This window comes from Sinohyriopsis cumingii, chromosome 7 (genome assembly GCF_028554795.1).
Source record: "Sinohyriopsis cumingii isolate HCF-2022 chromosome 7, ASM2855479v2, whole genome shotgun sequence".
Lineage (NCBI taxonomy): Eukaryota > Metazoa > Mollusca > Bivalvia > Unionida > Unionidae > Sinohyriopsis > Sinohyriopsis cumingii.
In genome coordinates this window covers 99,879,189-99,893,377 of record NC_142967.1, presented here as the reverse complement: position 1 = coordinate 99,893,377, position 14,189 = coordinate 99,879,189, and the positions used below count along the sequence as shown (strand labels likewise).

Sequence of the window (14,189 nt, the reverse complement as noted above, 5' to 3'; positions counted from 1 at the left end):
GTGACTTAGTGGGACGTGATGCTACATGTCTGCGGCATGATACCCCAGTGCTAGACATCACTGTAAACTGAAACATTGCAGGTATCATTAAAATATTGCTGATTTTTTTTAAAAGCTAAGTTAAATATCCAAATCACACACACACACACACACACACACACACACAGAGCTTCCTGAGCACTGGAAAGAACTAATTGTTTTGTGACTATGAAATTCTTATAATGCAAGAGACACATACTTGAGTTCTGATGTTGTTGTTGTTGTTGTTGTTGGGTTTAACGCCATTTTGCAGCACAAGATAGGCTATATATGGCAGCCAGTATAACTGGTGGAGGAAGAACCCTGGAAAACCCAGGGAAGAACCACCGACCCACGAGAAGCTACTGGCAGGCTTTCCCACTTACCCACGCTAGCTGAGCCTTGGACTCAAACCCATGCAGACAGAGGTGAGATGGCAGTGATCCGTAACGGAGAGTGCTTTAGACCACTCGGCCACTCGGGGCCCCACTTGAGTTCTGAAGGTCAATGTCTAATGTTTCTATCCAGATTACAGATGAAAAGGAATATGATTTTTAAGATAAGGCCCTGATTATGGCAGAAAGAGGAACATGTTACTTATATATTCATTTTAATTTTCTCTGTTTCTTAAAGATTGAAAAATTATTCATTTACTTAAAATGTAGCACTATATATATAATATTCTGTTTTAGATTCATCAATTATAATCAAAGATAATTTCTAATTTTTATTATGTCATTTATGTCATTACAAGCTCTTTGTATTACATCAACAATGATGTTTTTGATAATCATTGTGATGCATTGTCTTCTTTTTTATAGGAGAAATTTAGCAAATATAAGATAGAGTAAAATTGTCTCTTGAGCTGTCTTGAGTGGAAGAAGAAGATAAAATGGTACAACAAAACACATTTTAACAGTGTAGATGTTTGTATCATTTTCCAGTGATAGCTTGTCTTACATTGCTAACAGTGTGTCAATAAAATAAAAAGTGTTAGACAAAATAAATTTATTAAAAATACTCAGTTCTACTAAAGATGATTGATTTTTTACCTCCTCTTGCTATTAATTCCATATAGAGACAGTGAAATTATTGATATAAAATGGAACAATATTAGCATTCCCAAGAAAATAATGATGTGTATCACACACAGAAAGAACTGTATTATGAATGGTCATTCAGGAAAATAAGTAGCTTTGGACATTTTAAATCTCATATTTCCATAAAAAATAATACAAGCTAAAGTGCTGAATCTCACTCTGATAATAACCAGTACAAAAATGTAGGTAGCGTTAGACAGCTGATAATAGGCTTTTTTGATTTTCAATGAACTGACTATGATGGTCATTCATTAATCTGAAGTAGAGAAGATTTTGATATCCTCTGAAAGAGCTTTAGTGAAAATCTTGGTACATTGAACTGTTTCCAGTTTTGTTCTTGCATTTCTTATATTTGACATGGATATAAAAATGAATTCCTTCAGTAAAACATACCCTGTCACACTCTGTCTCACCATTCATATTCGACATAAAAAATAGATTATGTTACAGTTGTTGTGCTTTCTCATTTAAAAATCTAGAAATAAACTGCACAAGTGTTGACCAGTAGGGTACCATGCCAACATTGTGTTTAAGGAATTTTACCTTTTCATTTCTACATTTGCCTTATTTATGTTTGTTTAGAGTGAAATTTTCTGACCTGAAATTCATAATTAAGGAATAATACCACAAAATCTTTATGCAAACGAGTATTTTATACCATTCCAGAAGCATGGTGGTTAAGCAATTTGGAAGATGAGACTAGAACAAATGATGGTGGAACCAGCTTAAAAACTATGGAGATCACAGGTTATAGGCGATCTGGAGGAGGTGATATAGAGACGATAGGGATCAAAGATGACGAGACTGAAGGTACACATAGCAGCTTTAGGAAGTATTAAAAAAATCCTGTTAAAACTTTAGTCAGATAAAATAAAAATAATAAAGTAAACTGCTGCATTTATTAATCAGTATATTTGTGTAACATTTTTAAGGATGGCTTAATGTAAGGTAAGCTTATTTTAAAGTAAAAATATTGGTGGATGAATACAAAGAATTGCTTCCATGCATCTAAAATTACTTATGTAAAAATGCAACAAAAATATGAAGATTAAAGGATATACTTTTCAGTTTTCAATATTGATAAAAATATGCAACTTCTGTTTTCTTTAATGCATTATTTGTACTGTTAGAATTTCACATACATTTTAGAATATGTTTTCATGGGTCTAACTGGGCTAAACATTTTGGGTAAATTGGGTTCTGTATTCTATCAAAATAATATGAAATACTGTGAAAATTGCTCGAAACATTTAGAGGCCATCTTTTATTGTGGCAAAATAACTGCTTAAACATTTGTTGTTTCACTGGCCATACAGAATTAAAATAAACGAAATAGTTTTCAGTCATTAAGAAAACATTAAAAACATTCTACAATAAATCTGAAACACGGCTGCATGACATCTTTACCCTAAGTCTTTTGACACAAACAAGTTTTTCTGTAAACAATAGTTTGATGCACCCTATATTTCTAGACAGTCATCTATAATTTTAATACCCTAATCTGTGAACACTCTAAGTAAGATCAGGTATAGTATCTTAGAGTAAGCTGGAAGGAAAGCTGAGTGTAAATTGATACAGCTCTCAGAAAGACTGTTATCTGAGACAAAAAAAGCATGTCAGCATAAGCTGCCCAGATCTGACTGTCAGTATTTACTGTTTTATAATAATAATAATAATAATAATAATAATAATAATGATAATAAATTAATAATGATATTTAATAGGTTGACTAAGTTTGTAACAACTAATTTCCCCTGAAACCATATACTATAAGAAGTAAAATTGAAATGAATGCATTAATCCTCATACTGACATGTGCTGCAGCTAGTACATTCACACAGAGCTAAATGAAATATCCACAAAATAACCCATGATATTAGTTCTTTACTATGTCAATTTACTAAAAATTAAACAATGATAGTCATGATGGAAATATTGTTCTATCCATTCCCATAATCACTATATGATTTTCACCAATAAACTTCTTATTAGTTAAGTCCTTGATGAAAATGGTACCAGTTACATATGCAGTATGGCTGCCATGATGACTGCCTTAACAATTTTGCTGTCACTACTCCCCCTAAATGGATGGTCATATTCAAATGGAGTTTCCATCAAAAGACTTCTAATGATGTCTGTTCAATCCTAAATGAAAAAAGTGGCAATTAATCTGAGATCCATTATGTCCAGCAGAGCAGGTAATTTGAGAATCTTGTTATCGCTGAAGTATGTCAGAGATGGTTTCAACACTCAACAGTTAAAAGAAGTGGTCGTATCTTGAATTCCTGAAAATTTATTCACACATTAGAGCATCTGTGGGGGCCCCGAGTGGCCGAGTGGTCTAAAGCGCTCTTCGTTATGGATCACTGCCATCTCACCTCTGTCTGCGGCTGTTTGAGTCTAAGATTCAGCCAATGTGGGCATGTGAGAAAGCTTGCCAGTAGCTTCTCGTGGGTCGGTGGTTCTTTCCGGGGTTTTCCGGGTTCTTCCTCCACCATTAATACTGGCCGCCATGTATAGCCTATCGTGCTGAAAAATGGCGTTAAACCCCACAACAACAACAACAAAAAGAGCATCTGTCTTTTCCAGGGAATCTTGTTTTTTCTGTTTGTAAAATTACAATTTAATATATGCTTTTTCACATTGTGTAAACTTAGATTTAATCAAGAGAATGCATATTATGTGATGGCATTGAACAATTGAAAGATTGAACAAGTGAAATAATACATATTCATTGGGTGAACTTCCAAATGATTGACTGGAATCTGCTGGTGAGGTCATCCCATGGGCAACTGTGATATCATGTTGCATCAGAAATGGATCACCATTATAAATCAATTTATCATACATTTTTTTTGGATAGTTTTGTTGTTGGATGTTGTTTTTGTGCACAGAAGTGAATGTTAAAGTATAAGAGAGTAGTTGTCTTTGATACAAGAGAAGAATTTTATTCACATTTTGAATGAAGGATCATCTAAAATGTTTACCTAACTCAATTACAGTAAATATAACCTACCATAGCCATGTTGAACAAAAGATAGATAATATGAACATCCACAACATTTCTGCTTTCTGGACACTCTGCAGCAAAAACACACCATAAGTCTTCACATAATTTTGTATTATAAATACAGAACACTTAGGACAAATATGCCTACTGTGAAAGTGTGAATAGTTAGGTCATTGCATACAAAGACTTTGAAAAGTTTGAATGAAATTGCTTCCTAATGTTTGTATGACTGCTTTAGACAACATGACTACCATTTTAGATATTAAGGTACTTTTAGCTGCCAGAACATTATTAGAATTTTCACATATACCAAAAAATGTTATATTCAACTGCAGAATGAATCATCAGGTCGTGTTAGAGAGGAATCAGATGTCGATTTATTTAGATCCTTGATTTTATCCTGGAATGGTAAAGACTGTAAATGTAATGTCAAGTGACCTCCTCCCCACCAACTCAAACCACCCAAATCACTATTCAGTACTTATGCCATGATGAAGACATGTAAACCCTGTGTCACCTTTTGTATAACTGTGTTTCTTATATACAGTTAACTTACTTTCTTTTTGTTAAAACCTAAATTGTATATTGGCATGCTTCAGATTCTGGTCTTTGTTCTCATTAACTTTTAAGATACCTAGACATTTAATTGTGCATCTCATTTTTAATTTATATCTTAGCATGATTCAATTCTAACCTTTGCATTGTTGTAGATATCTGGACAAAAAATTCACTTTTATTTATATTTACTGCCTCTTTTTAAGTGCTTTGCTTATTATACATTTAAAGTTATACGCATAGTGATTTGTCTCTTATTGAAATTGTGTATTATGCAATAAAGCAAGTCTAAACTCACCCACATTTTGTAAAAATTCAAAATTATTGTCAATAGATTTTAAGGATTATTAATATTTTCAAAGCATCACAAATAAAATATGATAAGCAGTTTTAAGCACTGAAATTGTAACAAAATCACCCAGATAATCCTGTATTAAAATGTAATTTAAACTCTAGCCATTTTCATTTCTTAGTTTAATAAAAGATACTGCAAACTTTGAATGTTTTCTACATAAGTGACAAGATCATGTAAACAAATATGAGTCTTTCAAACTTTTTTAGTTATAAAAGCAATATAAAGTTTTATATATTTGTATGAAACAAACATATAGCAAAAAGGTGGAAAATTTGTATTCAGATCATCAATTTTCAGACTTTTAAACATATTCTCTGGTGTTATTTTGTTTTAAAATTTTTGCATTGTCTGTAGTAACTTCTTTCCACTAGATGTAACATCATCTTTGCATTGTAATCTATGATTGGGTGAAAATTTGGGATGCAAAAATCTTATGTTGTATATAAATTACCTATTTCCTGTAAACTTGTATAAACTTGTCATATTAACAGCTATATTGCTGATTTAAAAATAAAGCAAATCATAAGTTTAATAATAATTAAAGGGAAGTTTAATGCAGGTATGAAGAAAAAGATAATTTAATTTAGAAAAATTAAATATGTAATATAAGGTTAGATTGAGCATGATAAAGTGGATAAACAGGTTTTACTTCATTGACTAGTGTGTTTGAGGAAAAGCTAAATCTTATCTCAATTCTTTGACAATTTAAAAGATTTTGATTATGTGAGTCAAGATTGTGCAAGTCAGAAAATCAGTTAGTCTTGAGAAAGGTGTCCTATTGATAAAATGCTGAGTCAGTGTCACTGCTCTGGTGGTCTAGTGGTTAGGGCATCTACCTCGGATGCGGAGGTCGTGCATTCGATCCTCGGCCGAGTCATACCAAAGACTTGAAAAATGGTGCTAACAGCTGCCTCACTTGGCGCTCAGCATTAAGAGGTTAGTGTTAGGACTGGTCGGCCTGGTGTCAGGATAATGTGACTGGGTGGGACATCATGCTACATGTCTGCAGCATGATGTTCCAGTGCTGGACATCACAATAAACTGCCACACTTCAGACATCATAGCAATATGACTGAAAAATTGTTGAAGCTACGTTAAAAATCCAAATCGCACACACACACACACACACACTGAGTCAGTATCTAGTTACTAGTTGGTTTGCTGGGTCCACCCCTCAGTAACTGTTATGCAGTCATATTATGTATCCAAGAGAATTGAGTATTGGTGTTGTTAATTATCTCTAAATATCTATATCTATATTATGTGTTTAATTTGTTTTATGATTATACATTGTAGGGGTCTGTTTTGTAAACAACATTTCCATGATTATGGGTTGCACTTTAAGAGTATGGTAAACATATTTACATTTTCTTTTGACCTTGGAAGTTTCTAGAAGTGATCATGTTGATGAATGTTTTGCAAAAATAACTCTTATCCCGGTTCTCTTGTTGTGATTTAGATTTTTTTATTTAAAGTTAGTGATAAATATAGTTATTTATTCCTATCATAACATCTGTGGCAGAGTCAGTCTATAGTTGTGTTCAATTATTTAAGAAGATTTATTTATTTAAATTATTCATTAGAATTTCAAAGTGCTCATTAGCTTTAGGATAAAATCACAATTTTGAGATTGTTGTGAATTTGTTGAAAGATATTCAGGATTATATCATTGTGACTCAACAAGACAGTTGACACAGTTTTAAGGCTACTGTCACATCAGCATATTAAAGATTGGACTTCACTCAAAAACATTACTGGACTTCATTTGGAATACTCTATATGAATGGACTTTTGATAGAAATTTTAGGACCATTTATGACTTAATTCACAATACTGTAGGTTCCTTTTGAAAAATCACTTTGTGTTCTTGGGACTAATTTTGTTTGTTGAAGATAACAAAACTTGATGGTTTTCGCTCTTTTCTATTACTTAGTTGAAGACCATAGAGTCATAACAATGTGTTTTCTGATAAATGTTGTACAGAAATAGTTTAGATTTCAATGTCAAAAATGTAGACAGATTGTAATATAGTATATTTGGACAGGTCAGTAGAAATCAGTGTGCATATAAACAATAAATAACTACAATGACTTATTTGGAGATATTTGTTAAACCACTGAGGTCCCCCACTCCTGAACCCATATAGTCACATAAACAAGCTTGAACTGCTGAAGAGATAAAGATAAAGACACATAACACTTAAAGGTAAGTCATAGTTTTACAAAAGATGGTTGAACATCAGTGGGTTCTGTAAGAAAACCTCCTGGGCAAAACCCCCCTGGACAGCCATCCCATTCTGTGGATAAACCTCCACTGACAATGGCCCCTACATCATTAACACCCACCCCTATTTACCAATAATCTGCTGTACAATGACTCCAAGGACAAATCCCTCTATCTGTACAATAATGTTAACTTCTCCTAAATGCAATGTCATAGTGTGTGTGCATATTCTTCTATGGAATAAACAATGAGCAACATACACTGAAATGTTGCATCAGATTATGCAGAGTCACCACACTGTAAAAGCCAGTCAGTATTCTGATAGATTTTGAAAGGGAGGTAATTAATACCATCTATGATTCTATGATGTCTTTCCAAACATTGATGCAAAGGGATTCTTCTTCTGCTGGAGTCAGTTAGTGCTGAAGAAACAGTAACATTAGTACAAACATCATCGTTATGAAGCAATGATACAATATCTTCAAAAGACTATATTCTTCCAGTGTTTGGTCTCCAATAGCAGTTCCTCAGCAACACATTAATCCTTATTATGAGCCTATTCCAGGGTCACACAATGTTTAGTTAGTTGCTTGATTCATTTGGTGTGGTCAGTAAGGTGCCAAAGCACTGTAAATCGTATTTCAGAGATAATATAAGCAATTTTTGAAACCAGTTTGAGATATTTTCTGTATATTTGTAGACACTTTATTAAAAAATGTGAACCAATTATATAACAATTATTTGTCTAATTGCAATTGATTGGAGTAGAACAGTTTTAGACCATACAACAGGTTAGCAAAAATTTTGAACATCAACTGATTTTTTAGTTAAAATAATATTCTGGACTTAAATAATATTCTAGAACTGTAGTGTATTAATTCAGAGACATTTTGGACAGTGCCATATTAATGCTTTAGGACTGTCGGTACATTAATATATTTCAGTTTTGTGGCTGATGTTACCAATAAAACAGTGTTATAGATTAGCAAGAATAGCTTAAATAAAAATAGTTCTTGAATAGCATGAATAAATCTCATAATCACACACCTGAACATCTAATGAAATCTTATCCTGCCTGGAGCTGTATATAATTTTATACAATGAATGTGTCCTGAATGAAAAAAATCAACAGTCAACACATTACAGACTATTTTCATGAAATTATTTCACTTGATAAACCTTCATGATGAATTGCACTTGACCACATCTGTCAATCAATTAAGAAACAAATCAGATATCTTCGGTTTGTCCTGTTTGAAAATAAAATCATAAAACTATGCTTATATGTACATTTCAGACCAATATACAGGATGTGACTTTGCTGAAACCCTGTTGAAAGCTGAAATTTCTAGCAGTGGTTCCAGTAACCCTGATACAGGATGTGACTTTGCTGAAACCCAATTGAAAGTCAAGACTTCCAGGAGTATTTCCAGTAACCCTGATACAGGATGTGACTTTGCTGAAACCCTATTGAAAGTCAAGACTTCCAGAAGTATTTCCAGTAACCCTGATACAGGATGTGACTTTGCTGAAACCCTATTGAAAGTCAAGACTTCCAGAAGTATTTCCAGTAACCCTGATACAGGATGTGACTTTGCTGAAACCCTATTGAAAGTCAAGACTTCCAGAAGTATTTCCAGTAACCCTGATACAGGATGTGACTTTGCTGAAACCCTATTGAAAGTCAAGACTTCCAGAAGTATTTCCAGTAACCCTGATACAGGATGTGACTTTGCTGAAACCATATTGAAAGCCAAGACTTTAAAGAGTATTTCCAGTAACCATGATACAGTATGTGACTTTGCTGAAACATTCTTGAATGTTGATACATCTAAGAGTATTTCCAGTAACCATGATACAGGATGTGACTTCACCGAAACCTTGTTGAAAACCAAGACAGCTAGGAGTATTTCCAGTAACCATGATGCAGTATGTGACTTCGCTGAAACCCTGTTGAAAACCAAGACAACTAGGAGTATTTCCAGTAAACATGATACAGAATGTGACTTTGCTGAAACACCAAAATGGCAAGAAGATGATGGTAAACATATTTAATCAATCAGCTGCATATATTCTTCTTCAACTCTCTACTTACTATTTGAGTGATTTTGTTGTGTTTTTGTCTTAATTCGATCAGTCAGGAAAGTCAATAAGCCATACCTAGGTGACTAGTCAGGGCTGTATTATAGATAAGTCATATGTAGCAGATTAGTCAGGGCTGATTTGGATAAGCTATATCAATAAGATTAGTCAGGGCTAACCTATATAAGCCATATCTAGCAGATTAGTCAGGGCTGATTTGGATAAGCTATATCTATATGATTAGTCAGGGCTAATCTATATAAGCCATATCTAGCAGATTAGTCAGGGCTGATTTGGATAAGCTATACCTTAAGATTAGTCAGGGTGTATTTGGATAAACTAAACCTATAAGATTAGTCAGGGCTAACCTATATAAGTCATATGTAACAGATTAGTCAGTGCTCACTTAGATAAGACATATCTAGGAAATTAGTCAGTGCTCACTTAGATAAGACATATCTAGGAGATTAGTCAGGGCTGAATTTAGATACGTTATATTTAGGAGATTAATCCAGGCAGACCTATATATGATATATGTAGGAGATTAGTCAGGGCTGAATTTAGATACGTTATATTTAGGAGATTAATCCAGGCAGACCTATATATGATATATGTAGGAGAATAGTGATAATATTACCGTTAGTTTTTCATACATGAAATTTTGTCATGAACCATCAATCCATGAAATTCAGAATATATTCTGTAATTTTAATTTGCTAATGTTGATACTTTGAAAAAGGTATTGTTATTTTGAAGAAAAAATTTTCTTCATATTGATGTTATTTTTTGTCAATAACTATCATAAATTGCAGCAAAAATATCAGAAAGTATATTTTTTGTTTGCTACTCTCACTATCAAACTATTAAATTTTCATTTAAAATAGCAAAGACAGAAACAGAAGTTGCTATCAAACAAAATGTTGTTAATGATAGTTTCAGTTAGGTTTTGATGATTTTCCAATCCATATTATATAATATTGTTAATGATAGTTTGAGTTAGGTTTTGATGATTTTCCAATCCATATTATATAATATTGTTAATGATAGTTTGAGTTAGGTTTTGATGATTTTCCAATCCATATTATATAATATTGTTAATGATAGTTTCAGTTAGGTTTTGATGATTTTCCAATCCATATTACATAATATTGTTGGTCGGTAAAGAACATGAATAGTTTTAGAGAAAAAATTTGAAATATATCTTACATTATGTTATGGATCATTTGTTTTGATGTTACCGCCATAAAGAATGTATTATGTTACAATGTTGCCTCTCTGTCTTTCCATCTGTTACAAGTTTGGTTTCAACAGCTTTGGTGGGCTCGTGGTAAGAGCCATACCAAAGACTTATAAGTATGGTACTAACAGCTGCCTCACTAGGCACTCAGCAGTAAGAGATTAGTGTCAGGACCAGGTCAGCCTGGTGTCAGGATAATGTGACTGGGTGGGTCATCATGCTATATATCTGCAGCAGGATGCCCCAGTACTATACATCACTATAAACTGTCAAACTGCAGACATTGTCGTGATATGACTAAGCAGTTTTAAAGCTACGTTAAGAATCCAAATCTCTCTCACACATACACACACACAAACAAACACACAACTTTAGATTCTGCACACTAACTTCAATTGTCCACCATAAGTGGTTACCAAACTTTGTGACTGGCTTGTACTTTGAGTATGGATGGAAAATCAGTTTCATACACCCAAAACCTTAAAAGTCAAAGCCACAGTGACAACATAATTATAATAGTTTCTGCATAATGACTCAAGTTCTTCACTATCAAACATCCTGAATATCTTGGACGTGGGATAAGGAAGAACCCTATTACTTTACATTTCAAAATATCAAAGGTTAAGGTCACTTGCTGGAAGAAGAAAAATGGTTTCAACATAATAGCTGGCATTGTCCATAAAGTCTGGTTACCAGACCTTGTGGTTAGCTATCACATGGTGTAAGAAAGAATTTTATTGATTTTGGCTTCCAAAGATGGAATGTAAAGGTCTTTATGCAACATTAAACCTCAACCAAATTTTGTGGATGGCCTGCATGAGGGGGTATGGAAGAAGGCTTTTGGTTTTGGAATCAAACGGTCAAAGGTCAAAGGTCAAATCAGTTGATGGAAATGAGTGGTTTCCTCACAGTAACAGTAGTTGTACAAATCAAAACTGACCTAGCCTTTGTGAATGGCTTGCACTTTTTGGTAAGGAAGAAACCAGTTTATTTCAGAGTCAAAAAGGTCAGAAATCAAGGTCATTCTGACTGAAAGACGAAAAGTGGTTTTTGTGCAAAAATGTATGTAAGCTACATATGGGGGGGGGGATGCAGGTGGCTAAGTGGTCTAAAGTGCTTGCCTGTATCAATCATTGTCATCTGGCCTCTGGCTGCGTGGGTTAGATTGTCGGGCTCAGCTAGTGTGGGCATGTGAGAAAGTTGCCAGTAGCATCTATGTTTATCCTCCACCAAAACAATAACTATATCGAGGACTATTAAACATGTGACAGACATATATTATGCCATTATGTGTGTGCTTGTGTGTTCAATCAAGGACTTTGAATTGTGATATGTTTGATCAGATTTGTGTGTGAGTTGTTGCTTTCCTTAATATATTACAAACTTATTTGCAGGAAAGAACTGTATACTTCCACTCTGGATCAAGTATAAGAGAGCTTCTGACATGTCTAAAAGAATAAAAACAAATGTACCATGTAGTTGGCATTTCCATGTATTTTGGAACTTTTTTACAAAAACGAAACAAGGGCAACATATGTTAAACAACATTCTAAAAAGACATGGCTCTTTCGTGACAGTGTCAAGCGATGATGATGATTCATTTAATTTTGAAATATCCATAAAAAGGTTTAAACAACAATTAGAAGTGATACATTTTATAAAAGAAGCATTTGGCAATGTGTATGCTTGTGCACAAGAGTCTTTGTTCTATGATACCCTTCTGATTGATCACAGAATGCTGGATGACATCTTACAAAGAGTTAAGCAAACAAAAGAAATGGATAATGCTTGGATTGAATTGATTGGTGAGCAGGAACCTGATGGTGTATGTGTTGTGTGTACAGAGGAAGACAAAGCATCTATTCTTCAAGTGGTAACTGCAATAAAAGCTGCTGTTGAGGATTGTTTTGAAAATCATGAGGATGTAGTGACCATTGACCGAGTGTGGCAGAAGGTGCTGAAAAAGTTTGGTTATCTTCAGGAAATGAGTGAGAAGTATCCCAACCTGACTATGACACCTGATGAAACTAAATCTATCATTATGTTGAAAGGTCCAAGAGATCATGCCAGTGCTGCAGCAGGACATCTTAAGGAACTCTTAGCAAATGCACATGTTCAGATTCAGGAGGATATTTTCTCTCCTGGTTGCCACTTTGACATTTTTGCTTTACCAGAAATGTGTGACTATATTGATAATATCATCATGAAACTTCCTATTGTTTGGATACCAAATCACCAGACCATGAAAATACATCTCTTTTCCAAGAAGTCGGAACACATGATGGGTATGGATAAATTTATCAAAGGTTGCATCAAAGAAAGATCATATCCACTGACAGAAGCCCAAGCAGTGTGTTGCCCAAAGATATATAGGTCCTTAGAAGACTTGAAGAAGAAGCACAAAGGGAAAATTGTTATTAACCAGTCTCCAACACATATAATTGTGACTACTACAAATGACATTTTTGAAATTGTTGATGCTGCAGTAGACGCGATTATCTGTTTTGAAACAGGTACATCTATGGCTGATCATGATGCTGAGAAACATGGCAAAGGTGATGAACAGTTAGTTAACATATCAGATTATAAAGCAAATAAGAATCAAAGAAAAACAGAAGCCATGCTACAGGTAAAGGGAGATGCTACATCTGAGCAGAACACAAATGATTCAGAGGGTTCAAACAGTAAGCCTGTTGACTTGGACCAGTTGCTGGATATCATACATCCTGAGATGAAGGTGAAACCAGACCCAGATGTCATTGAGAAAATTAAAGAAATAAAGAAGTCAAGTAAGTGCACACAAAACTTGATGGAACAATTATTTGTATTCCCAAATGGCTTTAGGTGCCTGATTCCTCTCTTTCCTTGTAGTAGATAGTGAAAAAATTTAATCAGTTTTGAATTTGGTTTAGCAAAGATCTAGAATTGTCTCAGTAAATAACAACATACATAAAGTCATTTTGCTGGACTAGTTTCTTACCTTGTTCAAGACCATTTTATCAGATTTATATGACACTTTATAATAATGTCATGCATAATGTTTATGTAAAAGACACATTACGGAACATAATTTGGTCAAATTTGGCGGAAAGCTTCCTGGCACTAAGACCTTTCTATCTTAAACAAATGATACCAGCCTTCCTACATATTAACACAAATACCAAACCTTGAGAAACTCATCTGCCATCCACAAACAAAAATGTTTTTCATGTATTAAACTCATATGAAATTTTTTGCAGTTTTCATTTGGACTTTAGGTGCATTCAGGGTATATTCCACTTAAAAGTCCAAAATTTCGGACTTTAGGCAGACAAGGAATATGGTCATGGTGATAGACTGAATAAGAGTAAAGTGTACTATTTCTCATATTCTTCTGAAATGATACTGTTAGATTTTAAAAGTTTTGACTGTCCAGTTTTTTTTTTCTTACTGTAAGATGGTTTTTGGACATAGACTGATTTTAACAGAAATGTTAGGCATAATTTTGAAGTCTGTCATTAGAACTACAAGCATGGACTGATCTGTGGGATTTGATGTGAGATGGATTTTTGATTCAATCTGACGTTTAGTAGGATAAATCATTTTGTGTGTAATTTTAACTCTGTTACG

The 14,189-nt window shown here is 33.8% G+C and overlaps 1 protein-coding gene across 1 annotated transcript in view; it reads left to right on the top strand.

The window, feature by feature from the left end:
• Positions 1 to 14,189, top strand: part of LOC149795804 (uncharacterized) — a 58,646-nt gene that overhangs the window by 4,887 nt on the left and 39,570 nt on the right. The window contains exons 2-4 of the mRNA XM_089965706.1: positions 1,785 to 1,928; positions 8,559 to 9,302; positions 11,975 to 13,369. Coding sequence (XP_089821832.1) covers positions 1,853 to 1,928; positions 8,559 to 9,302; positions 11,975 to 13,369 — 2,215 coding nt within the window. The 5' untranslated portion in view covers positions 1,785 to 1,852. The remainder of the gene's footprint in view (positions 1 to 1,784; positions 1,929 to 8,558; positions 9,303 to 11,974; positions 13,370 to 14,189) is intronic.